This window comes from Psittacula echo, assembly GCF_963264785.1.
Source record: "Psittacula echo genome assembly, chromosome: 5".
Taxonomy (NCBI): domain Eukaryota; kingdom Metazoa; phylum Chordata; class Aves; order Psittaciformes; family Psittacidae; genus Psittacula; species Psittacula echo.
The window spans coordinates 47,844,089-47,871,293 of record NC_137739.1 but is presented as its reverse complement, the minus strand read 5'-3'; the positions used below and the strand labels follow the sequence as shown (position 1 = coordinate 47,871,293).

The 27,205-nt window shown below is 39.0% G+C and overlaps 1 protein-coding gene across 1 annotated transcript in view; it reads left to right on the top strand.

The window, feature by feature from the left end:
• Positions 1-27,205, top strand: part of PRKD1 (protein kinase D1) — a 140,568-nt gene that overhangs the window by 87,707 nt on the left and 25,656 nt on the right. The window contains exons 3-6 of the mRNA XM_080619139.1: positions 5,747-5,878; positions 6,586-6,746; positions 19,956-20,166; positions 21,870-21,947. Coding sequence (XP_080475265.1) covers positions 5,747-5,878; positions 6,586-6,746; positions 19,956-20,166; positions 21,870-21,947 — 582 coding nt within the window. The remainder of the gene's footprint in view (positions 1-5,746; positions 5,879-6,585; positions 6,747-19,955; positions 20,167-21,869; positions 21,948-27,205) is intronic.

Here is a 27,205-nt window from a genome sequence, read left to right as displayed (position 1 = left end):
ACAGAATGTCAAGTGAGGAATAATAGTATAGCTGTTTCCCAATGTTAATTTCAATTCCATTTATTTATCTGCATGGGTGAAATACTGGGTAAACTTAAGTTTTAAGTAGAACTTAAAGTCAGTAGAACACTTATCTTCAGTGGAACAATGATATATTCTCTATAATCATTTTGCTTATCTTTTTGACCTCCAGATCTACCTGGCCAGGCACTGGAGATGTTTCCATAATAAGTCACTCTAGAATTGTTGTAATCCATTTTAAAAAATCAACCACAATTCAGAGCAGTAATTTATTTATGTCTTCCAGGCTGTGTCATCTCGGGCATTTCATGTGCAAGTTGTGCATTTGCTTAGCATTTTTAGGTTCCCATCTCCTTTTTTTAGTGTTATCCTTGACGTATTAAAGTGGGGTTGAGAAAACACAATGGTTAACAGTCATGCTTCTGTGCCTTGTCTCTGATGGTCCCATGTCAGAGATCTGAGACCTGAAGAAAACATTGTTAATCAGGCGGACACTAAAGCATATTCTGGTAGTCATATGTTTCCAGGATTAGTTGTTTTATCACCTTCCTGGGGCTCAAGGTGAGGCTGACTGGCCTGTGGTTCCCTGAGTCCTCCTTCTTGCCCTTCTTGAAGGTAGTCTAGAAAATTAGTTCAGTGTAAGATTGTATTTTTAATTCCATTATACTTTTAGCCATCAACATTTATTCACCACATAAACCATTTGCTTAACCTTTTATTAAAAAAACTGAAAGAAAATATGCTTAAATCTCATGTCACGGATGACACAATGTAAACAGGCTATAGAGAATTTGATTACTGGGGTTTGTTTAAGAACTAAGGAGATCTGAGCTTTTGCCTTACTTGGATGCCTCCCATGATGGTTTGTTTGCTCCCTTTCCAGCCTTGCATTTGGTGGCTCCTCACTGCCCCTCCCAGTAAGGAGATAGCTGCTGGCCAGGGCAGGTTGGGCACAAAGTCATGTGTTCCTGCTGTGCCACTGGTTGTGGCTACCAGGCCTAGGCGTCACTGACCAAAATCTATGGATGTCCCCTAGTTTCCATCTCCCCGATCTCTGGGATCTTGCCCCACTTCCAGCGTCTTACCTCTAAACAGTATCTTCACCATTGTCTTTCCAGTCCCCTTTCTGAGACGACTGCTTATTTTTTGGGAACCTTTCTTTTCCACCTCCTCATCTTTCTAGAGCCCCCAAGCTCATGATGTTTCCAGACTAAATAGTCCGTGCGCAGAAGCACAACAAACGTGATCAATGTTGTAGCTGGTGGTTCAGTTTCCTGTCTCTATCACTGGAGGACTGAGGGTGAGCCGCTTTTGCTTAGTCTGGGTGTTACAAAAAATTGCAACTAGCCTGTACCAGTTGCTGTTAGCAAGAAGCAGGCTTCTGTTTGAGAGTTCAAAATTCAGTTATATCCTCTCCTGCATCCCCACCTCATACAGCCAATTGCCTGGATGACAACTGTTAGCATTAATAATTTAAGCTGGTTTTCACCTAAAACATTAAGATAAAGTGATGATAGATAAGGTAAACAGATGAAACTTGTTGGATTAGAAGGATTTTCCTGCATGTAAAATTTAGAGTGCTGAGGTACTTGCATACATATCCAGAAAGGTCATTAGATCCAAATATTCCATATCAAAGTTACCCTATTTCAGTGCAGAACAGGTAAAGAAACAGAGTTATTATAAATCTGCACACATCTAGATTTTAGGAAGTTATCGTTTCTGTTATGTATTAGGGCCCTGATAATGTTAGTTTAATTTTTAAATCAGATTTCAAGGTGGAGATCAGAGATGAAATCTTTGGCTTATATGAACTGCCATGGCTCTGCTGACTTTGGAACTCTGAAAAGTCAGACTCTCCTTGATTGCCAGAATGGAACATCAGAAAGAAAAAAATGTTTTCCTTTCTCTTAGCCCAGTGAAATTGCATATACAGTCATTAATTGTTATGGTTTAGTCAGTGCTTATAGTTTTAATAGTGTGTAATGATAATTTTTAAGTTCTTGTAGGGGAGGACTTGGTTACGAGTGCCTGCAGGATGTCAATGGGATACATTACTCCTAAAGGCACTACAAATGGGAATGGGTAGCCAGAGAATGTCTGCTTTTCATAATTGCAAGATATTGCTAATAATGTGGTTGATGGTTTCTTCTGCTATGAGAGGTGTGGGTGCTAGATGACAGCTCCCGCTACATGAAGCTCTGTTGCTCATAATAGCAGGATCTTACCTCTGCTAATAGTTCAAATCCCTTTTGGACTCAGAACTCAAAATGATCAGTAAATCCTTTGCCTCTTTCTGAAAGCAGGTCATTGCCACTCTGGAGTTGCAATGGCTTCTTGTTCTCATTTCCAGCTGTGCTGAATGATAGATCTGCTGCTGAGCCCAGAACAAGGAGTACTAGGCATTAACAGCCAAGTCATTGACAGACTTGATGAAATAGTCTTGTCAAAACTGTTGTAGTTTCAATGTCTGTGTTTTGGTGATACAAAGAATGCTTAAATAGATGATGACAGGTTAGCCTGAGAGTTAACAGTGTAATGGTATCATATTAAGAACATAATATTGCAAACTTTTCTGGAGAATAGTAAGGTTTTCAGGGTACAGTTGTAGACACTTTTGAAGCCTCTTCTTTTTTTACTGCACAGAAAATTGCTTTCACAGCATCAGCTCTCTGTCAAAGCAAAGGATAGCCTGACATTACTGAAGCTTTTTTGTTAATTAAGAAAGGTCTCCATTTAATTTTTGGGAAAAATAAAAGTACATATCTTTGTTTGCATCAGGAAGGCTTTTATTTTTTCAATGAATAACGCAGGAGTATTCTGAAAGTTAAAACTTTGATTGTTAGTGGCTATATGACAGCTTTTCTAGACATGTAATGTAAAAAAATAGTGGATTACAAGATGATGGAAGAAGCATTAAAGAAGAACCTGATTCATATATGGCTGCTCCTGGAACTGCACGCTCTGAAACTTTAAGCTGTTCTAGTTTAGTCACAGGAAGTCAACTATGTCATAGGGTGGCAGAACAAGAAATATTAATTAATCCATATTTCTAGAGATTAAAGATTTGTGTAACTTGCTAGTTAATATAGTTCACCCAGGTTAAGTTCTAATGATACGCTAGTTTCAGTGAATAGTGATCTAAAGTAACATCATTTCATGAGACTGGAAAACAAAATGCTGTATACAGAGCCTGATGAGAACACGTAAATCTGAAACCTGGAAAAACACTATTTTTACCTTGAAAATTAAAACCCAACACACTTCCAAGCTTTTTTTTTTCACAGTTCATAGTATTTGAAAAACCACCCAGTAGATCCATGTAAAACTTCTCTCCAATGTTCCAACCTGGCAAACATCATTTCAGAATTTAAATACATGCATGAATACCTACTTTAGGTAGCGATTCAAGGAAATAGGCATAAACTTACGTACATACTTAAATCCTTCGCTAGATTAAGATTTACAAGAGTGATATGTAAAATTAACAGTGTTTTAATAGTACTTTGATTATTAATTGTATGCTTTTAGAAACAACCTCAGGACATATCTTTATAAACAAAAAGTTTGTATCTCTATAATTCACATGTATCTTATCAAATTCGTGGCTATCGTGTCTTGTGGGTCTTATAGTAGGGCCTTCTTTGTCTTCTCCCTTGAGGAGAAATGCATTCTTGCAGAGTATCTTCTAGTAAGCCTTTTCATTTATATTTATGTGCAAATTGAACCAAGAGGGACAATAGCAAAGAAGCGTATGTTGCAGTTCTGTTGCAAGGTGTAGAGCACGGTGTTCTAGTTGTGGTGCCCGCCCTTTAGAAGGCTCACAAATATATATAACTTTTCCATGGTCATTTTGTTATGCAAAGAGATGGAGATATGCCATTACAGAGTGAGCATTGCCTTAACAGTAAACTTGACTGCTATTGTCTGGAAAAAAGAAAATAGAAAAATAGCATCTTTTGACTAGTATCTTTGTGTGTTTGGAAGCCCTTGAAGCTGGAAAAAAAAAAAAAAAAAAGCCTGGCCCAGCACTGTTAAATATAAATATAAAACTATTATATTTCAGATTTGGTATGTTCTAGCATGTTAGACTCTTTTATGAAGTCCTAATTTTATGAATTAAGCTTTGTAACATGGCTTATTTTGAAAGCTAGGAAGTGAATACTTCTGCGAAAAGAAAATGAAATCCTAAATTAAACAAACTGTTAGGTGATTTGGATTGTTTCAATGAAAATAATATAGAAGGCTTGATATCATTGGAATCATTGAAACCTACTTGTGTGATGGTATTCCAAATATCTCTGTTAAAAGATCCCTAGAGTGGTTGAGACTAGAAACATATTTTTCTATGGAGACATTTTGGCAAAGATTTTTGTAAGAGTCCTTTGTGCACAGAAGGAACTGAGTCCAGGGCATAGGTACTCTGCTCTAATTAGTTAAAAACTTTTTCTTGATTGTTAATCAAATTTTTGGTTCTTTTAATACACAAGGAACAAGCCAAGGGCTAAGGGTATTTGGGTCTTTTAGGAATACATTTGAACTGAACCATTAAAAAATAGGTTTTCTTTCCCTCTCAGTTGCAAATCAGGAATGCATTTCTGTTGAGAGACAAAGCATTTTTATTTAGTGGCTGCACACCTGATTCATTCATACTGATATCTGTAAAGAGTAAGCGCACACTTAAATCACCTGTTTAAATGGCAGTCTGAGATCAAATGTTTGTATATGTGCTTAATGTTTAACAACATTTGACAGATGATATTTTCCCTTGGACTCTGATGCTTGTTTAACATAATAAGAAAAATTAAAAGATTTAATTAAGCATATTTTTAAAAGTATTGTGGTGCTGGCTGCATCTGTATACTCAATAGGTCTTAAAACATTGTCACTGTTTATTTTTCTAGTTTACACTAGTGCCTTTACCTAGCCCTTATAACTTTTGCATCTGTTACACATCACTTTGAAATGATTGGAACTCCAGGAAATGTATAGCAGTCTTCCAGACTGCTCTGCAAGGGCTTTGTCTTTGTTGATGATTGGGTGTGTAATTGCATATTTTCTTTCAAAATTCTAGTGTATATTATTAACTTAGGCAATCAGTTCACCAATAACAACATAAGCTGCTGAATCAGACATACCAAATGGTCAGCTGAAATGGTGCATTTTGGATATATTTTCTTTTGCTTGTCTGGAAAAAAATTAATGTTTCTTTACTGCATGTATTCTGTTTATCTTATGTGTATAAGATAAATTCCTGAATTTATCTGAAAGGAGTATATTTACCTTTATAACGGATATAATACCTTATATCACCTTACTGAAATTACCTAAAGGGATATATTCCCTTTAGGTGTAGTCAGTCAAGTCTGTGAAAGAGTATTTTGAAAAATTTCCAACATCTGGTTGAACTCTGGCAATTTCCAATAAGCGTTTGATATGCTATTGATCTCCTGTGTTTTATTGGCAAAATATTCTTAGGGAAGTTATTGCTGTAAGTGTGTGAAAGCAGCTTTATCCTTTGCCCAGTGGTTATTGTAGTATGGAGGTGTATCAGCAATCTTTTTATCTTCAAAATACGGTACAACAACCATTAAAAAATTCAGAGTTCATCATTGTAGTGGCCAGAAGTAGTTTAGCTTAGTTCTGTGATGAAGTACCACATCAATAAAGCATATTAATTATGTTACTAATTTTAGTAACATTTTGAATGATCTTCTTGTTACAGCTTCTGCTACATTTGAAGACTTTCAAATCCGTCCCCATGCACTTTTTGTTCATTCGTATCGAGCTCCAGCCTTTTGTGACCATTGTGGAGAAATGCTGTGGGGGCTGGTACGTCAGGGGCTCAAATGTGAAGGTAAGCTGCAGTGAGATGTGATTTTTCAGCCTCAGGAAGAGACCTGTCCATTCCACTTACGCATGTTGTCTGTGATTCTGCTTTTGAATTGAATAGGAAGAGACGTAGGAACTATCAGAATAGTTAAGTGATTAAAGAACTAATCTTTCTGAGTGCTCTGAGAGCACCTAGATAAGGTTCTGTAACCTGAAGTGCAAAACAATAGGTGTGTATGTATTTTAAAGAAAAGTTTTTCTGTATCTTACACTTCTCTGTGAGTCTGGGCCTGTATCTCCTTCTATATCACATTAATTCAGATGATTTAACTGAAATTGCTGTCAATACATATGAGTTTGTAATAGCTGTCTTTTCTCATTTTGCCACAACTATTTGATTCCTGATAGACTGTATCCAATAGGATGTACCATTTGCAGTGAAAGACTTTCTTACCTCTCAGATGCTGATCACAGAAATTTCCTGCACTGTAAGATGATAGATTCTTTAAAAATTAAAACCACGGGTTATAGATAAAACTGTTGGGAGCTTATAGCATTATCTCTCTAAAAATGTGTAGAATATACGAGTTAAACTAGCAGAGTAGAGGAATAAAGTTTAATCAAAAATAAGGGTGGTGGTTTTGAATTCCTCTTGTTTTGGGGGAAAAAATAAAATCTTTGCTTTTTCCAGTAGTAAACCATCATCAGAGGGTTTTATATTTCTCTTTCCAGGGTGTGGTCTAAATTACCATAAGAGATGTGCATTTAAAATTCCTAACAACTGCAGTGGTGTACGGAAAAGGCGCCTGTCAAACGTGTCTCTCACAGGACTCAGCACCGTTCGAACAGTTTCTGCAGAACCCTCTTCCAGCATGCCCGATGAAGCCCTTCTGGTATGGGATTCCCTAGCTGTAGAGGCCATGGGTATTGTTGGTAATAAACAATGGCATTTAGCACTCTCTGGTTTTGCCTGTTGTAGACTACATAGAAGAGTTCTATGTAAGTTATAAAACATTGCTGTGAGAAAAAGCATCTTGACGTAGAAGGGAAGTCACCAGCTTAAGGATTGTGTGTTTAAGGTATGTGTCACTTCCGATACTCCCAGGAGTTTCCTCCCTTTGTCAAGTATTTTACAGTTCTAAAGGTGCCAGCCATGCTAATGTGAGTAGTTGCATCTTGGAGGATGTCTCCTCTGGAACTAGAAATTGAATTTCTTCTGTATCAGACCATTATATCCATTGTTTTATGATACAGTAAAAATTTGCCTCAGGAGAACACTGTGACCCAACCACTACAATGTCAAACTGAGTATCTGTTATAGTCAGGGCTATAGTTGATTATTTGGAGCCTTTATGTTTAGCATATTTTTAAGTGTTCAAAAGAAAATGGGAGAAATCTCCATTATTTCCTGATACAGATCTTTGTGGTGAATGTATGTGTATGTCTATATATATGTGTGTAGATATGCATTTAGATATACAGTATACACACAGGTACACATAAATATATGTTATACTTGTTTATACATTACTGTCGTAGTTCCCATCATGAAAACAACTCTTCTGAGAACAAAATGTAATGACTGTAGTAAATTAAAATATACATATTTTTTATCTTTGGCATATTTGTTCCTTTCTACACTCATGGTCATAATGTACTTGAATAGTTAAGAATTTACACTGTGTGTAAATGAATCCACTCCTAAGTGAAAGCTTTGAAAACCTTAAGGTTTAAAAGAGAGGAAAGACTTTTTAAGTGCACACAACAATTATCATGTTTTCCTCTCAATTGGAATATTAAAGTTATTAAACTTGACATACTAAAAGGACACTATTGCAGATGATGTAGACCTGGTGTTATATGCTGTACCATCTATGAGCCATGATTATGTACTTATCTTACTGATTATCATTAGCCTAAAGCTACTTGGAAATTAAGGTTAACATTAAGAATCTGGTTTCTTAATTGAAAAGCTGCATAAATGAGTAAGGTGCTTAAGTTTTGCAAAAACTGCAACAACAAATCTTTGTAGATTATTCATAATTCTCAGTAGGTTGTTTCAGAAATGCCAACTTACTCAGACCAAAACAGAAAATTTTGAGGGAGGCTGGCCCTAGTTCTGAATTGTTTCAGGAATTCTGGTTAAAAAAATTTAGTGAGCATCTTAGTATAGTGCCTATGAATATTCACTGCAATGTATAGTTACAAGATAGCAAAAAAATTTAATACGAAAACTTTTTTAATTTTAATAGTTGTTTGCTGATACATTCTTACATGACATACCTGTTTTGCAAAGCTAAGTATTTTAAAACTGTTGAGAATATTAAAATTGACAGTGAAGAAATACAGTAAGTTTCATATATACTGCAGACTATACTTCCCTACGAATTTGTAATTATCAGTGTACCCATGCTGATGGTTCAGAACATCACACATGCACACACACATGCATGCTCAAAGAAAATATGTTTACAGTAGGTACAGGGATGATCACTAGACTAGAGAAATTAAATAGCTTTCCAGTTTCACTCCTTATTTCAGGAAATCATGGTATCATTTACCAGATTTTCAGACATACTCTCACATATGGCTTCTGTATGTCTTTTGTTTTGTTTTGGGTTTTTTGCACTGAAGTGTTTCCATTTTTTGCCCCATTTTTTTAAGCGTCTATAAGCTTTGTCAGTTCTCCTCTATCAGGTCTGTCCTTTGGACTCCATTCTTCTGCAGTACTTGTGAGATAAGTTTTATGGCAGTTTATACTGTGATGTCAATCAAAGCATGCACTTTGGAATGTGTTCCTTTTTTCTACAGTATGCATGAATATACTAAGCAATAGCATCCTTGTTCACAAAATCATACCATTCATTACAAGTATTGATGTGGCACTTCAGTTACTGGTAACAAAATAAAACCCGTGTTTGGGACTACTGAATTAATCAGGTATCTGTCAATTCTTTAAATAGGACTAAAATACTTTTGCTTCTATGTACTATAGATAGTCAGAGCAGTTGGGAGAGAAGTAGTTCCTGGAATTATTTACTAAGTTATGATTTCAGAACTTTTTGTCCATCTTGTGTGAACCAGAAAGAAGCCAGCTTTAGCTCACAGTGTTAAATTCAGCTTGTAAGTCTGGCTTCTGGAAAAATGGCACTTAAAAAGTTAAGACTTTTTGCCCTAATTTAGGAAATTGTGGCATTTAAAAAAATCTTGGAGACAGAATAATGTGTATCCTGCAAAGGGTACTTCAATTATCCTTTCATAGGGCACCACCACACACAAACACAATTTCAGTTTATGTTTAAATGTATTCATAAGCCAATAAAGCATTTCATTTGAGTTGAAAATTGACTGGGGACTACATTTGACTACAGCTTTAAAAATCTACCTCCAAAGAATAAAATCTGGGCAATATCCTTTTTCTGATTCTTAATTTAGTAGTGTAAAACTCATCAACAGAAATGCTAAAAACAAGTAGAACTAGGAGGATGCTATGTAACCCAGATTTTTACCTGTCATAGCTCAAATGCAATTCTTTTTGCATTGCATAACATGGAATGAGACTATAAAATAATCCCACTTTCATGCTTGCTTCTAAAGTAGCATTATTTCTGTCTTTTTTCTCTCCCTTATTTCTTCTGCTTTTTCTTCTTTCCAACTTCCTGTCTCAGTCTCCTGTCAGCCCTGGCTATGAGGTATGTACGTATTTACTCCCTATCGTATTATCAGGAACATCCTCTTTTATGAGTATCAGTATCAATGTGAAGAAATGCAGACATTTAATCAGATTAGTATATTCCAGTCTTAAGAATGTACGAGCATTTGTTTTCCTTCTAGAAAGATTATACCCAGTGTGAAACTCCAAAGTCCAGATTCCAAAGTGAAGGTCATAATTCTTATACTAAACAGTAAAATTAGCTAACATTAAAATATTTTAATACAAAAGTGGCTTTTTCATTTTTTAGGCATGATAGAGGTCATTGGTTGGACTGAAGCTCTTTTACTGACAGTACGACATGGGAAGAAAATTTTAACTTCATTTCAGAACATTGGGAATTTGCTGGACTAATGTATAAAATTAATATTTTATTTTAAGCTGAACAAACCCAACCTTTAAGTGTTCACCAGCAATAAGCATGTACTTCAGTTTAGTTGCTTCTTCAGAACATGGTTGCATTAAAAAAAACCCTCAAAACAAAACAACCCAATTGTCAAGGAATATGTGGAAATAAACATAAACAGTGCACAGCTAAGTTAAAGCTATATATGAAGAGTATCAAGTCTAAGTGAAAAACAGTTTGTTTTTTTTTAAATGGTTACTTCATGTCAATGGATGTCCTCTTTGAATTTCAATATGGATTTTCTAAAGAAGCTATTCATGTTTAAAGATTCAGAAGTTTTTAAACTATGAAATGTTGGCCTCTTTCCCTTGCAGCATATATTTGAGAGGCAGCCAGAGAGGAACAGGTTTGACAAATGTTTTCCTTTTTAGTAATACTACATAGATAATCTGAGGAATATTTTGTTATGCTGAAATGAAGGTTATCATGGCCAAACATCATTCTCTTTGAAAAAAGTTACTTTATTTCTTCCTAAAACACATATATTCTTTTTGTAGAAAAAATACATTTTGTAAAATATATTACAGTATTACAATGCCACAGAATACCCATAAAACAAACATATATAGAATAGGGGTTTTCTAGTGTCTAAGATAATTTTGTTCCAAGTATGTGCTATCTTAAAAATGATGAATCCATCAATCTGCATAGTGATGGATTACCCTGTATCAACAGTAATTAAAAGTAGTAATAAAAAAAACAGTATTTGGAGGAAAAACAAAATTAAGTTATTTTTGTAAAAGAAAATGTATTAACTGTCTATGTTTTTACTTCAAATATATTTATATGAGACAATAGGATTTTATTTCTATTTATTTTCATATAGGTTACCATTATTTTGGTAACTTTTACTCATTCTTCTAGAAGTGATGAATGTTGATATATTAAAGTTATTTTAGTTACATTGGAAGTGATTTCTCAGTGTCCTGGTTTAGCAGTAGCAGTCATTTTTTCTACTGGTGCAGTGCTGTGTTTTGACTTTTGGCCTGGGAATAATACTGATAAAGCTGATGTTTTCAGTTGCTGGTCAGAATGTTTACCCTGACCAAGGACTTTGTGAGTCTCATGCTCTGCCAGGGAGGAGGAGAAGCCAGGAGGAAGCAGGGACAGGACACCTGACCCAAACTAGCCAAAGAGGTATTCCATACCACAACACGTCATGCCCAGGAGGTAGAACGGAGAGTCCCCGGAAGGGTGGAATGCTGCGGGGTGGGGGTGAGGTACCGGTTGGTGAGCGGTTGTATTCTCTTGCTTGTTATTTCCTTTATCATTATTACTATTAGTGGTAGCAGTAGTGATTTGTGTTATACCTTAGTTATTAAACTGTTCTTATCTCAACCCGTGGGAGCTGCATTCTTTTGATTCTCCTCCCCGTCCCTCCAGGAGCGGAGGGAAGAAAGGTGGGGGGGGAAGTGGACTTCGTGGTTCTGATTTACGGCCTGGGCTTAAACCACGACAGTTCTTTTTGGCGCCCAACGTGGGGCAGGAAGGGTTGAGATAACAACAGATCTGACCGAGGCACAATGCTGATTTATGGGCTCTCAAAGTTGTTCTTTTTGATGTCACAGTTTCTGTATGTTGTAGCTTGCTTGGAGCTGGTATTTGCTGTGTTAGTGTTTATCAAGTGTGGGACTTGGGCTAAGGTTCTTGTTTCACTGTACTTTATGGTAATGGCTTGTAATGCGGGCGGGCTCCGGCAGCAGGGCGGGATGGACGTGGCTGTGGACTTGTACCTGGCTGTCCCGCTGCTCTTCACCGTCCTGGCCCTCGTCCTCGCGTCCGTCTTTGTGAGGCTGCGGGGAGCTGAGGGGGAGCGGCCCCGGGAGCCGGCGGCGGCCGAAGCGGCCCGGGAGAGGGGCCCCGGGGACCAAGCGGCAGCGGGAGCGGGGCCGGAGGCCGGGAAGGAGGCGGCTGCCGAGGAGGGGAAGGAGGCGGCTGCCGAGCAGCAGGAGGAGGCGGCGGAGGAGCCGAGCCCCACGGCCGAGCCCAGCCCCGCGGCGGCCGAGAGCATCCCCCAGCAGCCGTCTGCCGAGCCCCGTGAGCCTGAGCCCCAGGAGGATGCAGGAGACCCTGCAGCACTTCCCAGCAAGGCAGAGGAGGAAGATCTGGACTCAGAAAAAGAGAAGCTGGTGGTGAGAGAGCCTTCAAGCACAGTAGCTACAGCCCCAGTGACAAGTACAGTAGCATCATTTGAGAGTTCTGAAGGTTTTGAATGGCCTTTGGGTATCCTTGGAACCTGCCTGCTGATTGTGATGGGGATCACCATGTTGGCACACACACAGAGTGTGTTTTACCCACGGCCATTTTGTCTGATCCCAAGAGTTAAGCAGAGTCAGGTTTGGGTCTTGTCTGGGTTTAGACAATACAGGGGGACCGAGAGGTTTTCTCCAAGGCTGGACAGTCATGAGTGTCATGGTGTGTGGGACAGTATGGGCGAGTATCTAATCCACTGGGCCCCTCCAGTGCTTTGGAAGCGTCGGAGATGGAAGGCAGCTGTATGGAGACAAGTTGCAGAGACTGCTGCAGGGGAGGGTGAATTATTTTGAGCCTGATGGGCCCATGACACTTCAGGCCATCAGGGCAGAGATGCAACATAGAGATGGACTCATGATCGAGGGGTGGACTTTGCAATGGGCCTCTCCTGCTCTGAAAGACTGTTACAAGTGATGGTATATTGAAAATGTGGGATCTGAGCATGACGTGAATGGTATGGAATAAGGGGTGGATACTGTCCTGGTTTAGCAGTAGCAGTCATTTTTTCTACTGGTGCAGTGCTGTGTTTTGACTTTTGGCCTGGGAATAATACTGGTAAAGCTGATGTTTTCAGTTGCTGGTCAGAATGTTTACCCTGACCAAGGACTTTGTGAGTCTCATGCTCTGCCAGGGAGGAGGAGAAGCCAGGAGGAAGCAGGGACAGGACACCTGACCCAAACTAGCCAAAGAGGTATTCCATACCATAGCACGTCATGCCCAGGAGGTAGAACGGAGAGTCCCCGGAAGGGTGGAATGCTGCGGGGTGGGGGTGAGGTACCGGTTGGTGAGCGGTTGTATTCTCTTGCTTGTTATTTCCTTTATCATTATTACTATTAGTGGTAGCAGTAGTGATTTGTGTTATACCTTAGTTATTAAACTGTTCTTATCTCAACCCGTGGGAGCTGCATTCTTTTGATTCTCCTCCCCGTCCCTCCAGGAGCGGAGGGAAGAAAGGTGGGGGGGGAAGTGGACTTCGTGGTTCTGATTTACGGCCTGGGCTTAAACCACGACACTCAGAAAAAGCCTAGCTGAGCTTTGCATTTTAAATAGCAGTGCTGTGTCTCACAGGGCACAGGTAAATGGAATATTACAAAGTTACTTACATACTTACTTACTTTACTTTTTCTAGAGAATTTGGGATTATTTTTTACTAAAAATTTTAAATTTAAATAATTTTAGTTGAAAAGACTATTTACATATCACTGACAGACTACAAAGCACCAGGTGTTCCCTGCCTGTGTAGATTTGTTACGAGCAGAGCCAGCTTCAGGCTTTTCAGCTATATATAGGAAGAGTGGTTTTGCAGAACTAGAACAGTGGAGTCTCGGGGAGGGAATTGTCGTGAGTTGTAGGTGGTCATTTACTCTTTCTTCCCTTGTACCCAGTTCTTAATACAACTGCTCTTTTCTCTTACTCCACTGAAATAAGGAGTCCTCATTTCTAGTGACTCAAAAATTCCCACTCTATTAAGTGTGAATTTTCCACACTTTGAAGATGCATCTACTTTTCCCAGTTCCAGTCCCTATAGTGCCTCCTTAGGTCACTGGACTGGAAAAGAGGAGCCCTTGAGGGAAGGGTTAAAGAAGAGCTTAGGATGTTGCAGCTGAGAGCAGCTTCATGCCTTAAGCCAGCTGTAATTAGTAGGAGTCCTTTTCTAATGGTTAGAATAGAGTTCATTAGACCAAAGATCCTCCTAGGCAAAATTAATATTTCCTCCTGAAGAAAGACACCCAAGTTAACTGTAAATTAATACCACTCATAGTTATATTTTAATTTTGTCAGCCCCAAGTTATCCTTCCATGCCCTGGTGATAGGCACTGCACATTCCTCCCTGTTTTATGGGAAGACTTTCTCTCTACTCATTTGTTTAATAAAAAAGCACATGCTATTTTGGAGAATGTTCCTGGAAATTTTTTGAGGTCCAAAATCTAGATGTTATTTATAAATAATAAAAGTGTAAAATATAGGCTGTGAACTAAACCAATCCTAAGTAATGTTTACATAAGTGGCAGGTGAATCTACGGTCATGCACTGAGCAGAACTGAGAATCAAGAACTCAGTGAATCTGACACTGAAAGTTAAATATTAAATAGAAGTTTAAGTTAATTTCACAATCTTTTAGGTATTATTTTTAGGGGGTTTTGGGTTTGCTTTTTTTTTACAATTATTTAAAATATTAAATTATGTTAAAGGTTAAAAAAATCAACCAAAACTATTTAAAATATAGTTCCCTTTTTTCTTGAAGCATTTCATGTCTTTGACATTCAAAGTCAAACTGGACCCTAAATTAAAACTTTGTAGGATACAGAAAGTAAATTTGGAATGGCTTACCTTACATATCTCTGTGCCATAAAATGATAGTAATCCCTGTACTAGCTGGCATGCACTAAATATGCTGGGATAGAATTTCTTGTGAAATGTCAAAGTACATTTTAGCTTTTCTGATCTCATTTGCCCCAATATGATTGTTTCAGAAGTTCATTACTGCCAGATGAAATCTAAAAGATGATCAAGCCGATTATTTTAAGTTAAAAGGTGTATATTTAGGACGACATTAAATATTGCATCAGTTGTGCACTTCTAATATTTTCCAAATACCTAGGGAGATAGGTAGAAGGGACAACAGTAAACAGCTTAAAGATGTAAATGTTCTGAAATTTCATATGTGCCATGTGTGATGTTTCTGAATGCAACTTGTTTATGATCCCTTGGAGAGGTTTTATGGGTGTCTGATTCTTCAGCTTGGAGGAGGAGAGCGGTTCAGGTTGTTCTTAGGTAGTTGCTACTTGTTATTAAATCCCCAATCTTGTTTTTAGGGAAGACATACAATAGTAACAGCAGTTGTCAGCTTATGAGCCTTCATATAAGTCACCATTAAACTGAGGATGTGTACTTGTGGGACTGTGACAGTAGGAATTCTAAGGAGTGCATGATATGTCTAAGTAAACACACATTCAGACCTAAGTTCTTGTAGTTTCTAAGTACTAACACAAGGATTTGTACATATTGAAAATATAAAAAAGTGGCACACCCTGCAGTACACAGTTTACTTTCCTATAGCATCTCTGAAACATCATTCATGTTAGTGCTAGGTCTTGTGAAATGGTATAAGATCCCAATGTGCAGTTTGTACTTTGGGAGAGAGAGGAAGTGAGGACACTTTTATCTCCTCTTTCCTGGCCCAAACATGTTCAGTGGCACTTTCCTTTCTAATACATAAGTTTTTCTTCTACACTGATAACACCCTACTGCCCCCAGACTTCCTCTCTTTCGGCAAGGCTTGCCAAGCTGGTTTGTCTAGACCTTCTCTATCCAATGCCAAAACTTTTTCCAAACCTGTGGCTTTGGTTAAGTCCAAAGACCTACTGCTTATCCCTGATTCAGTAGGAATGGTGTGGAGACAGTGTCAGATGGGACTCATTTACACAGACTGGAGGAAAAAAAAGCGACTCTGAGTGAACCAGAATTGTTCAAAGATTCCTTGAATAGTTTTGTCTTCAGTTATAACTTGGCTAAGATACCTTTGTGTCATGGTCTGTGCCTTCTTTTTTTCTTTCTTAATAGTTCTGTGCAGTTGGTACAACTGAGCTACTGAGTGTGGCTTATGATGTGAGCATCCTAGTAGTGCAAGAGACTTACATTAAAATAATTTCTTGCTCAAAATTATCATACTTAAAATTGTAAAGCATATAATAGAAGATCAAACTAAACCTAGTATTTTATAAGGAACTTGTGTGTCTGTAAGATGCAGGAAAAAAAGCTTGGTGCTGTGTAAGCCCTTTTATGCCTACTGCAACTAGCAAGTCCTCTGTAAAAAAGGGCTTTTGTTTTGGGAAATCCTTGACTCAGAGAAGTCAGCATAGTCACACAATAACTGCTGAAACCTAGTAATCTTCTCTTGTTACTTTACAAAATAAGTCAGGTTACAGACAGAGCATTCAAACCACTGTTTGCTGTCTGAGTGGAGGAGCAGGGTACATAATAATTTCCATCTGTAGATAGTTTAATATTAACAGTTCATAGTGAAGTCAGTTCTTTGATGTGTTTACACATGTGACACTGAAGTGTTTTTCAAACCATAGCTATTTAACTATGGAGCTTGTAGGATTAAATCATACACTTGACTTAAAGAGTGCTAAAAGCCTCAAAAGACAACACAGTTGATTGCAGTCTATGTGGTATTTCAATATATTTAACTGAAGATTTGTTTCCTTGAATTCTGTTAATTACAGTCACATAGTTTAATTTGTAAAAGAAAGTCAACATTTGCATTGCATTAAAAACACAGTAGTCCCTGTGGTTACATAGATATCTAGCACCTCATTTGACAGTAGCTTCCTGTGAAGAAATTGTATATGAACGTATTAAGGCTTTATCTTCTGCCTTCAATACAGGAAGGAAATGCATGTTTCAAAGCTGAAAATAAAACTTCATGCAGACAGTTATTGCTGTTTGTTTCTTTAAAATATACATCACTTTTCTCAGTTGTCCAAGTAAATAAGTAAAAAAGAAAAAACAAACCAAAACCAATCTAACTCATGATAGTTTGTTTCTTTTGTTAAGGCAAACATTTCAAAATTGTGGGAATACCCCAATTGGTTTTGTTTGAATATCTCAGTGTAAAGTATACGAATAATGTCACAATACTTTTAAGATATTGAGCCTACAAAAGGTTAGCACTCCTTTGTGAACAGTTTTGAAAAAATATGTATTTTGGAGAATATAGGATATGTAGCCTATTTTCTTCTGAGTGAAGGTTACTGACTTGAATGTGTTTCTGCAAGTGTGATGTAAAATAAGGTATCAGTTGTCAAAATGGAAGTATTTATTTTCTGACTTTTTTAGAACATTAAGGTCTTCAGTAAAGTTTTGTCAGAATGCCTGAGACAGTTTTAGTGTGACTGTTGAAGCCTTTTAAAAGAAGTCAGGAAAACAGCAGTCTATTTTATGTTTTAGGCTAGCCTCTGCATCTGATTGCAGCACTAGTCTTTGTCTTCATTCCCAAGACACCAACTCTGCATCCAGGTAGTCAGCTTTTATTGCTTCCCATTAGTCCCTTCAGCATCTCCCTGAAGTTTCTTTGGTTTCTGTGCCTGCGAGGGATAGGTGTGGTGCTAGAAGACAGTCAGGCTCACCAGGGTAATTGGAACAGCTGAATTTCATTGGCAGGGAATCAGTATTTATTTCAGTTTCTTAATTGTATTTTGCAATGGATTTGGACAAGGTAAAAAAAGACAGGAAAGATTTCCTTCTGAAGTATTTTTACTTTTGGAGTAATGGTTATATGGAGGACCATCTCCTTTCAGGAGTGACAGGGTTCTGTACAATTACTTTGTGATTCTGTCTACTGTAGACAAATTATTGTGTCTTTGAATAGTTTTTAATGAAGCTTACCAGATAAACCATGTGTAGCTTCCGCATATTCCCAAAATTCAAAGTTGAACAAGAAAGAGGGGCAAGACTAGTAAGAATCATGCTGAATGCCCCATGTTGAAGAAAAAGCTTGGCATCTCTCCCATCTTGGAATTAAAAATAACACTGGATTCTGTTAGATATTCTCATAGTTTAAGGCTTAATTGAATTGAAGGCTCTGAATGTGATTGGTATCACTTGTTTGGCTGAACATCTGTATAGTTAAATATCTGCACGTTTCTTTGTGTTTGTTGTCACTTGGAAAATCATATTCTGAGCTGTTAAAGTATAGATTACCTTGCTGGGATGATTGTTCTTAAGAACTGTTTAGTGTTCGGAGCTGCACAGGCTGTTAGTTTCCATGGTGTAATTCAGTTAAGCAGTCATTTCCTGGGAAGTTTCCAGATCTGCTGAGTCAGTAGCCTGGCTGACTACCAGGAAAAAGTAATTTATCTTTCTAAGAAACAAAAGCACACTGGCTAAAGAAGAAGGTGCTTTGTGGAAGAGATTCTCACTTTTGCAGTGAAAATGGAACAGTTACTAGTTTTCTTTTGGGGGCTTTAAATTGCGGGATCTGTCTGATACTGGGAGTGCTGGAAGTTAAAGTTGAGGGGTTATTGAGAGGAGTTCTGGAAAATACTGGAAGAAGAAGCTTATTATTGACAAGAGGGAGGATGTGCTCCTCCTCCTAGTCAGTCATCAGAGGAGTGTGGAGTGATGCTCTGTTTGCTACTGCCATGAGTTCTGAGCTGTCACTAGCTTCCCTTCCCTTGATAGCTCTGAGAGTAGCCAAGGGGTCACATTGTGACTGGCTGGAAGAGGGAGGGAGTGCAAATCCCTCACATCAGGCCTGAGAATGCAGGAGAGAGACCAGATCCATGGCTACTGATGTATGGGAGTATAGTATGGGAGAAGATGAAATTCAGCTTTACCTCTTACTTTACATGAAGACATTGTAAACTAAGAATTGCTGATGTGTTACAGTGTATGCTGCTTGTAAAATGTAACGTTTTCTCAGAGCTATGCAGAAGCATATATTAGCACATCAAAGCTGAAAACTTGCCATCAAACTCAAAAAGACAAAACTTATAGCAAATAATTTGTCCCACACTCAAACTGTACCACAACTGAGATTTGATGAGACATCATCTGGGCAGCATATCTCAGTGGTCAGAGCCAAAGCTGTACAGAAGTGTGTCTCTCTGATAATCATATAAGTGCCTAAGATGAGTCTTAGTACATTTCAGCGACACTACTGAAGTTTCTAAAACTGCAAGGTGTTTGGTGAGAAAATCTGGGACAAACAAGATCTCTAAAATCCTTTGAGCATGAGGTTAACTAGATAGAAGTAATTTGGATTTTTTTAAAAGCTTTTAATACTGTTCAGTTGCCAAAATAATTTTTGATTTGGCAATAATTTGGAAAATGAAGGCAAAGTGATAGTAGTAAGTTTAATTTAGATGATATTAGATGGGAATGACTCATTTTCTAGCCTTCAGCTATTATTAGCAGATGATGGTAAGAAGATGCTGAGTTTTAAATGATCAAGCTGCATCTTGCAGCTTTTTTTTTTTCCCTTCTTTCAATGTTAACTGAGTGTATAGTTTGGTTGTTTCTTGAGGGCAGTTACTGGGAGCAGGCAGCTTTCTGGGTCAGCTGTTTTCTGGGATAATTACCATATTTACATGAGTTGAGAATATAAGGTAAATAAGTTATTTCAGAAATTCTTTTTATTCCATACCTTAGGCTGTATGTCTCACTTTATATATATTTATCTGCATGCATTTTTATACCTATTATGACACATTGTGCGTAATCTAAATATGGTAAGGTTAGCGATAGCAAAAATTATAAATGAAGGGGATGGAAAATACTAATCTGTTTTGTATCAAACCCCTGCATGCACATGGAATAAGGTAACTATTTTCTAATATTTATACAAAAAATACAGCCTTTCAAAGTTAAATTTGATATAAAACAGAAAATAAGAGGGGTAAAAGTGGCTTGTGTGTTTGTCAGAATGCAAAATGCTTTTCTGAGAAATTTTAAATGAATATTTTGATTTTTTTTTCAATAAAACCCTGAAACCCTGTTTCAGTCACATTGTGGAATGTATGACAATAGTGTTGGCAAAGATAGTGTTTGCTACCGTTCAAACTTTTCATAAGCAGTCGGAGAGAGTTGCACGTTCTATTAGTGTTTAAAAACACGTTTCTTTTTATGACATGACTTACTGTTCTTGAGGTGAGTGAATGTGATATTCTTTTAAAAGTTAGAACATCATGATTATTTCACATGTTCTTTTTATGTATTTCACAGCAAAAGACACCATCAGAATCATTCACTGGGCGAGAAAAGAGATCAAATTCACAATCATATATTGGGCGACCTATTCAGCTAGACAAGATCTTACTGTCCAAGGTTAAAGTGCCTCACACTTTCGTCATCCACTCTTATACACGGCCAACAGTTTGCCAGTACTGTAAGAAGCTTCTCAAAGGGCTTTTTAGACAGGGTTTGCAATGCAAAGGTAAGCAGACACCCCTTAGGTACATAAAAGCTAAGCATAATAAAATTAGTAAATTAGCATTTGAGTAGTTACTATGTAGCCTTACTCATGGTTTCCTCACTGAACTGCCTAGGTGTAGGCACATGTACAATTACATTGGGTTAAGCTGGAGTCAAAATTACAGTAATTGCTGTTCTGCTGGAGCTGTCTGCATGGCTGTTCATTTTTACTATGCAGTATATCTGCAGTAGCTCACATCTTTTTCGTTCAGGTGTAAATTATCTTATATTTGGCAGTTGGTGAGCCTGTGCTCACAGGCAATTACAGCAGAATTGTTAACACAAAAGACTGTATTCTTCATTGTTTTTAATCTGCAAAATCTTACGTTGAATTGAAGTATGTGCCTGAGTCCCAGTAGTTCAGGGGTTTGGGGAAGTTGTAACGGAATTAAGATGAGCTTGTATGAGAATTTAAAACTACATTTTTCCAGTGTAACTAACTAACGTGCTTTGAAGTCTCGTGCTGTTGTACTTTAGTAGGTGCTGAAGTGAATCAAGCTCCTTGGATTGTAGCCTAGATTACTGGTTCACCTTAGCCAACTAGAGGGGCCTTAAATGCAAAGCATTGTGCATGCTATGGTGTTAGATAATGTCGGCTAACAGATCCTTAAAATCACCTTCCTTATATTAAAATAAGCAGTAATCTCATAGGATTAATCAGTATATTTTGTGTTGATTCTTTGAACTAACTCCCTGCAAAAATTCAGTTGCATTCATTTAACTTACGATGTGACTCTGATGTGATTTAACTAAAGCATAATATCTATGAAGACATCCCCTGTTCCATTTCATTTTGAACCCCAATGACATAAGCAGATATTAACCTGATTAAAAAAAAAATAAATATTTACCTACAGTTTGGCCCTGCTACACCTCAGTTGGTTTTTGGATCTGAAGTTAAACAATTACAAGGATATAGACAACCTTGGTATATTCTTTCCTACTCCTTGCTTTTCCAGGTGTGTTAATAAGTTACAGCTCTTAGTTCAAGTAAGATGTGTTCAGAAGCCAAAATAAAAACAGTTAAGATGAAGTCTAATAAGTGCTACTTACAGATATGAAAAAAGTAAAGGTAGACTGAAATAAAAATATCTGGGAAATAAGGAATTGAAGGAACCATCCACTGAAAGCAGTACAGAAGTTGCATCAGAGAGGACATGCATTAGGAGTGCAACGGCAACCTTCCAGAAAATCATACACCTTAGAAGTTGTAAAGAACAAATATTTTCTCACTTGTAATTGTTGGCTAGGGTTCTGCTGTTTCAATTTTCAGTCATCAGTTTTTGATATGTACTCAGTCTCCTCAACTGCAGCAGATATACTGGAAAAGCGGCTCTAACTTTGCAGCCAAGCACCTGGATCTCCCTGTCACTCCCCTAGACAAGTTGAGCATGTACTTCAGCTGCAGGTAGTGCCTCCACCCAACTGCCCATTGTAATGCTTTCTTTTCCTCCCAAGGAAACACACTTCTAGCATCTTTAATCCTGTCCCTTCCACTGGCAGGTGCCATGCACCCAGGATAAAGAGCGCTCTTTGGGCATGTTAACTCTGTAGTAGTGTGCAATGGTAGGTCTTGACATTTATAGGCTTAAGAGCAGGAAAAAGATATAATTGTGTCACAGGAAGAGAGGTGTAATTTTACTGTATCCCTTTTTTCCTTAACAGACTGTAGGTTCAACTGTCACAAACGCTGTGCTCCTAAAGTGCCAAATAACTGCCTGGGGGAAGTTGCCATTAATGGAGGTAAGTTGCCCTAACAGTGGTTTCTGTCATTGTTTAAACCATCAGTTAAATAAGAGAAATGTAAAACTGAGAAGTATGCAAAGACACAATTTTCCACTGCTTGGGAGTGGCCTTTCCTCTGCAATATTTCTGTTATAAATCAAAGATGAAGTGTGGGAGGAACCCTACAAGTGGCTCAGAGCAGAGTGTGTGTCTTCCAAATAAGTGTCAGTGACAGGCTCAGCTGTGCCTCAGAGGTGGTGTCAGCAGCAAAATGGTCAGGCGATCATGGCCTGTTGAATGCAGAATGCTAAAGTAAAGCAAAAAGCCATAACCATGAGAAGTTGGCATTCAGATACAAACACAAAATTGCTTTTTAATCTGGGGGAGAGGGAAGAAGTGTTTGCTTTAAGATAATCTTACCGAGAAGGAAAAGCATACCTGGAAGAACTGGGAATGCCATCCAGGAAATATTCCACTACTTACTGTTGGTATAAAACGAATCATATCAGTTGCCAGAAATAAAGGCTTGAATATCTGCCGATTTTCCCATGCATGTGCTGTCGTTTTTGTGTCAAGTATAGAATTTATGGGTAGGCTTGACAGACGGTAGTGGAGGAAAAAAAGGGTGGTTGTAGATGAGTTGTTGATTGCCTTGAAAATGTCACTTTTCCATGTGATGAGGGAATGAGAAGCGTGGTGAAATGTTCAGTTCTAATGCATATTACCGTGTTAAGTTGTCAGCCTAAACTGCTTTTGAGGCTAACAGAGTATTGTTTTCTCAGGAATCTTTTTTACAAACTTTAAACCTGTGATCTACTTTATTGAAGACATACCAACAATTTCCAAAATTAGGAATGTTAACTAATATTTTTCATAGTGTTTTTCATAGTAGTGTGACTGTATTACTAGAAAGTTCTACTGTTTTATGGCAATTAGTGTAGGCAAAAATATTTCAGATGCTAACTATCCAGTTTGAAACATGATAAGGTGCATGATTTTCTGGAAGGTTGCCGTTGCACTCCTAATGCATGTCCTCTCTGATGCAACTTAAACTTCTCTCTTGGAGTCACTGTTATTATTTTTCAGTCTTTTCACAATTTATACCTCATTTATAGTATGATAGAATGGTTAGGCTTGGAAAGGACCTTAAGATCGTCTAGTTCCAACCCCCCTGCCATGGACAGGGACATCACACACTAAACCATGCCACCCAAGGCTCTGTCCAGCCTGCCCTTGAACACTGCCAGGGATGGAGCATTCACAACTTACTTGGGCAACCCATTCCAGTGCCTCACCACCCTTACAGTAGAGAACTTCTTCCTTATATCCAATCTAAACTTCCGCTGTTTAAGTTTGAACCCATTACCCTAGTAGGCCCCCTTCAGATACTAGAAGGCTGCTATGTGGTCTTCACCAGCCTTCTCCAGGCTGAACAGCCCCAACTTTCTCAGTCTGTCTTCATACGGGAGGTGCTCCAGTCCCCTGATCATCCTCATGGCCCTCCTCTGGACTTGCTCTAACAGTTCCATGACCTTTTTGTGTTGAGGACACCAGAACTGCACACAATACTCCAAGTGAGGTCTCACGAGAGCAGAGTAGACGAGCAGAATCACCTCCTTCAACCTGCTGGTCACGCTCCTTTTTATGCAGCCCAGGATACAGTTGGCTTTCTGGGCTGTGAGCACACACTGAAGCCAGCTCATGTTAAGTTTCTCATCAACCAGCACCCCCCAAGTCCTTCTCTGCAGGGCTGCTCTGAATCTCTTCTCTGCCCAACCTGTAGCTGTGCTTGGGATTGCCCCAACCCAGATGTAGAACCTTGCACTTGGCTTGGTTGAACTTCATGAGGTTGGCATTGGCCCACCTCACAAGTGTGTCAAGGTTCCTGTGGATGGCATCAAGCAAACCACCTAAGTTAGTGTCAATGGCAGACTTGCTGAGCGCACACTCAATCCCACTGTCCATGTCACCGACAAAAATGTTGAACAGGATTGGTCCCAACACCAATTCCTGAGGGGCACCACTCATTGCTAGTCTCCAACTGGACACTGAGTCGTTGACCACAACTCTTCGTGTGCGGCCATCCAGCCAGTTCTTTATCCACTGATTGGTCCATCCATCAAATTTATGTCCCTCCAATTTAGAGACAAAGATGTCATGTGGGATAGTGTTGAACACTTTGCACAGATCCAGATAGATGACGTCAACTGCTTTGCCCCTATGCATCAGTTCTGTAGCCCCATCATAGAAGGCCACCAAATTGATCAGACAGGATTTCTCCTTAGTGAAGCCATGCTGGCTGTCACCAACCACCTCCTTGTTTTTCATGTGCCTTAGCATGCCTTCCAGGAGAACCTGCTCCAAGATTTTGCCAGGCACAGAGGTGAGACTGACTGGTCTGTAATTCCCCGGGTCATCCATTTTCCCCTTCTTGAAAATGGGGGTTATATTTCCCTTTTTCCAGTCTTCGGGAACTTCACCTGACTGCCATGATTTTTCCAATATGATGGCCAGTGGCTTAGCAGCTTCATTTGCCAGCTCCTTTAGGACCCACGGATGGATGTTTGGTCCCATGGACTTGTGTATGTTTAGGTTTTTAAGATGCTCTTGAGCCAGATCCTCTCCTACAGTCGGCCTAGGGTCTTCATTCTCACAGTCCCTGCATCTGCCTTCCCGGATTTGGGTGGTGTGGGCAGAACATTTCCCAGTGAAGACTGAGGCAAAGAAGTTATTGAGAACCTCAGCCTTCTCCAAATCCTGGGTAGTAAGTTCTGATAGCCTCTGGAGAGGGCCTTCATTGTCCCTAGTTTGTCTTTTGTTTGCTACATACCTATAGAATCCCTTGCTGTTATCTTTCACATCCCCTGCCAGAGTTAATTCTAACTGGGCTTTAGGTTTCCTGACCTGGTCCATAGCTTCCTGGATAATATCCCTGTATTCTTCCCAGGCTGCCTGTCCTTGCTTCCACCTTTTATAAGCTTCTTTTTTCCCTCTAAGTTTCCTCAGCAGCTCCTTATCCATCCAAGGAGGTCTCCTGGCCCTCCTGCTGCACTTCCTTCTAGTTGGGATGCAGCACTCCTGAGCTTGTAGCAGGGGTCCTTGAATATCAACCAACAGTCTTGGGTCATCCTGCCCTCTAAGGCTATATCCCATGGAACCTTATTAAGCAGGCTCCTGAAGAGGCCAAAGTCTGCTCTCTTGAAATCCAGGGCAGTGAGCTTGCTGCACGCTCTTCTCACTGTCCTGAAGATCTCGAACTCGACCATCTCATGGTCGCTGCAACCAAGGCTGCCCTGGAGTGTCACATTTCCAGTGAGCCCTTCCCTGTTGGTGAGCACGAGGTCAAGCATGGCACCTCTCCTTGTCAGTTCCTCTATTACTTGCAGAAGGAAGTTGTCTTCCACGCAATTGAGGGACCTCCTGGATTGCTTGTGCCAGGCCGTACCGTCCCTCCAACAGATATCAGGGTGGTTGAAGTCCCCCATGAGGACAAGGGCCTGCGAGCATGAGGCTGTTCCTATCTGTCTATAGATTACTTCATCTACAGAGTCCTCCTGATCAGGCAGCCGGTAGCTGCTGTGGACATCCTGTGGGATATCCTGTGGGATATGTGGACATACTGTGGGACATCCCCACAGTAATGTCCCCCATTGCTGTTCTCCCTTTGACCCTGACCCGGAAGATCTCTGTTGACTGATCACCTGTCCCCAGAAAGAGGTCTATATTCTCCAGCCTATCACTGACATAAATAGCAACTCGCCCTCCCCACCTGCCAGGCCTGTCTTTCCTAAAGAGCCTGTAACCTTCCATTCCAACACTCCAGTCATAGGAGCCATCCCACCATGTTTCTGTAATGCCTATTATATCATACCCCCGTAGACGTGCACACATCTCTAGTTCCTTTTGTTTATTCCCCATACTATAAGCGTTTCTATAAAGGCATCTGAGCAGAGCTCCAAATGAAGCCAACTCATTGGCTGGAGGGGTTGGACAGGTCTTTGAGCAACCTGGTCTAGTGGAAAGTGTCCCTGCCCATGGCAGGGAGGTTGAAACTAGATGATCTTTAAGGTCTCTCCCAACCCAAACCCTTCTATGATTCTTAGTTGTCTGTCCTAAATGACTGATGTAAGGTCCTTAGGATTATCAAAGGCAGTTTCATCTTGCTATCTCATTTCTATTTTTACAGTAATTTGATTCACATTGTTTTCAAACTTAATGAAGTATCTGTCACTCTGTCCATCTGCTGTGTGATACATTTTCCCCAAAATAGTAAGTGAAGGAAGAGCTGAAGTAATAAAATTCCAAGTATGGTCTCATTAATAAACACATTACATCCTAAATGTAGGAGGCTATTTTTAACTGATTGTGGGTTTATTGAATATAGAGATTTAAAAAGTGTTGTAGGAATAGCAAAGAGATAGCCTTGCACTGTTAAGTGTCATTCATGAGTGGATGATTGTTTCTGCTAGAGATGAACTATAATGTATCTTTCAATCACACATCAGTAACTTATATCCAAATATTTTAAGACTACTCTACATGGAAACAAACCTTTCAGCTGTGCACTTCCAATTTGAGTGAGATGCCATCAATTCAAAACATTTTGCTGTCAGTCAGATCAGTGTGCTTTTTCTTTTGAGGCGTCATCTACACTGACTGTCAAGAACCTTCCTCCACACAATTAAGGCAAAAGTTTCTCAGGGTGAGAATATTTGGTGTCTTCCATGTGATTTCAACCTTACTTCAGATTACTGAAACACTGCAAACATCCCAGAAAAACTAGTGCTGTCTTTACTGTCTGACAGGACTGATGATTTTGCCATGTTAGATCACAGCCATATAACAGCAGGTTGGGTTTCAACACAGGATTTTTTTTGTGTGTGTGCTTGCTTTCTTTGCTTGGGGTTTGGAGGGTTTGTTTTTTGTAATGTAAGTCCTTAGGTCTTCCACAGAAATCCATTCGTAAGCAGCAGTACAATCAAAAGTTATTTCTTACTTTCAATTTGCCTAGGCATATCTAATCTTGAAACTGAAAAGTTTAATATAATTTAAATATAACCTGGAAGATACTATTAATACTAAGCCATAGTCAAATAAGTTAATTCCTAAGTCTTCATGTTTTTTCTATGCCATTGAACTTTTAAATGTTTATTTAATATATCTTTCATAAAGGCAGGAAGCGTTATTTCAGTAATAGGGGTTACTGTTCCACGTTGTGCAGCCTTCACAGAGAACACTTGTTCCAAGTGTAAAAAAAAAAAAGTATAGTTCAAGTT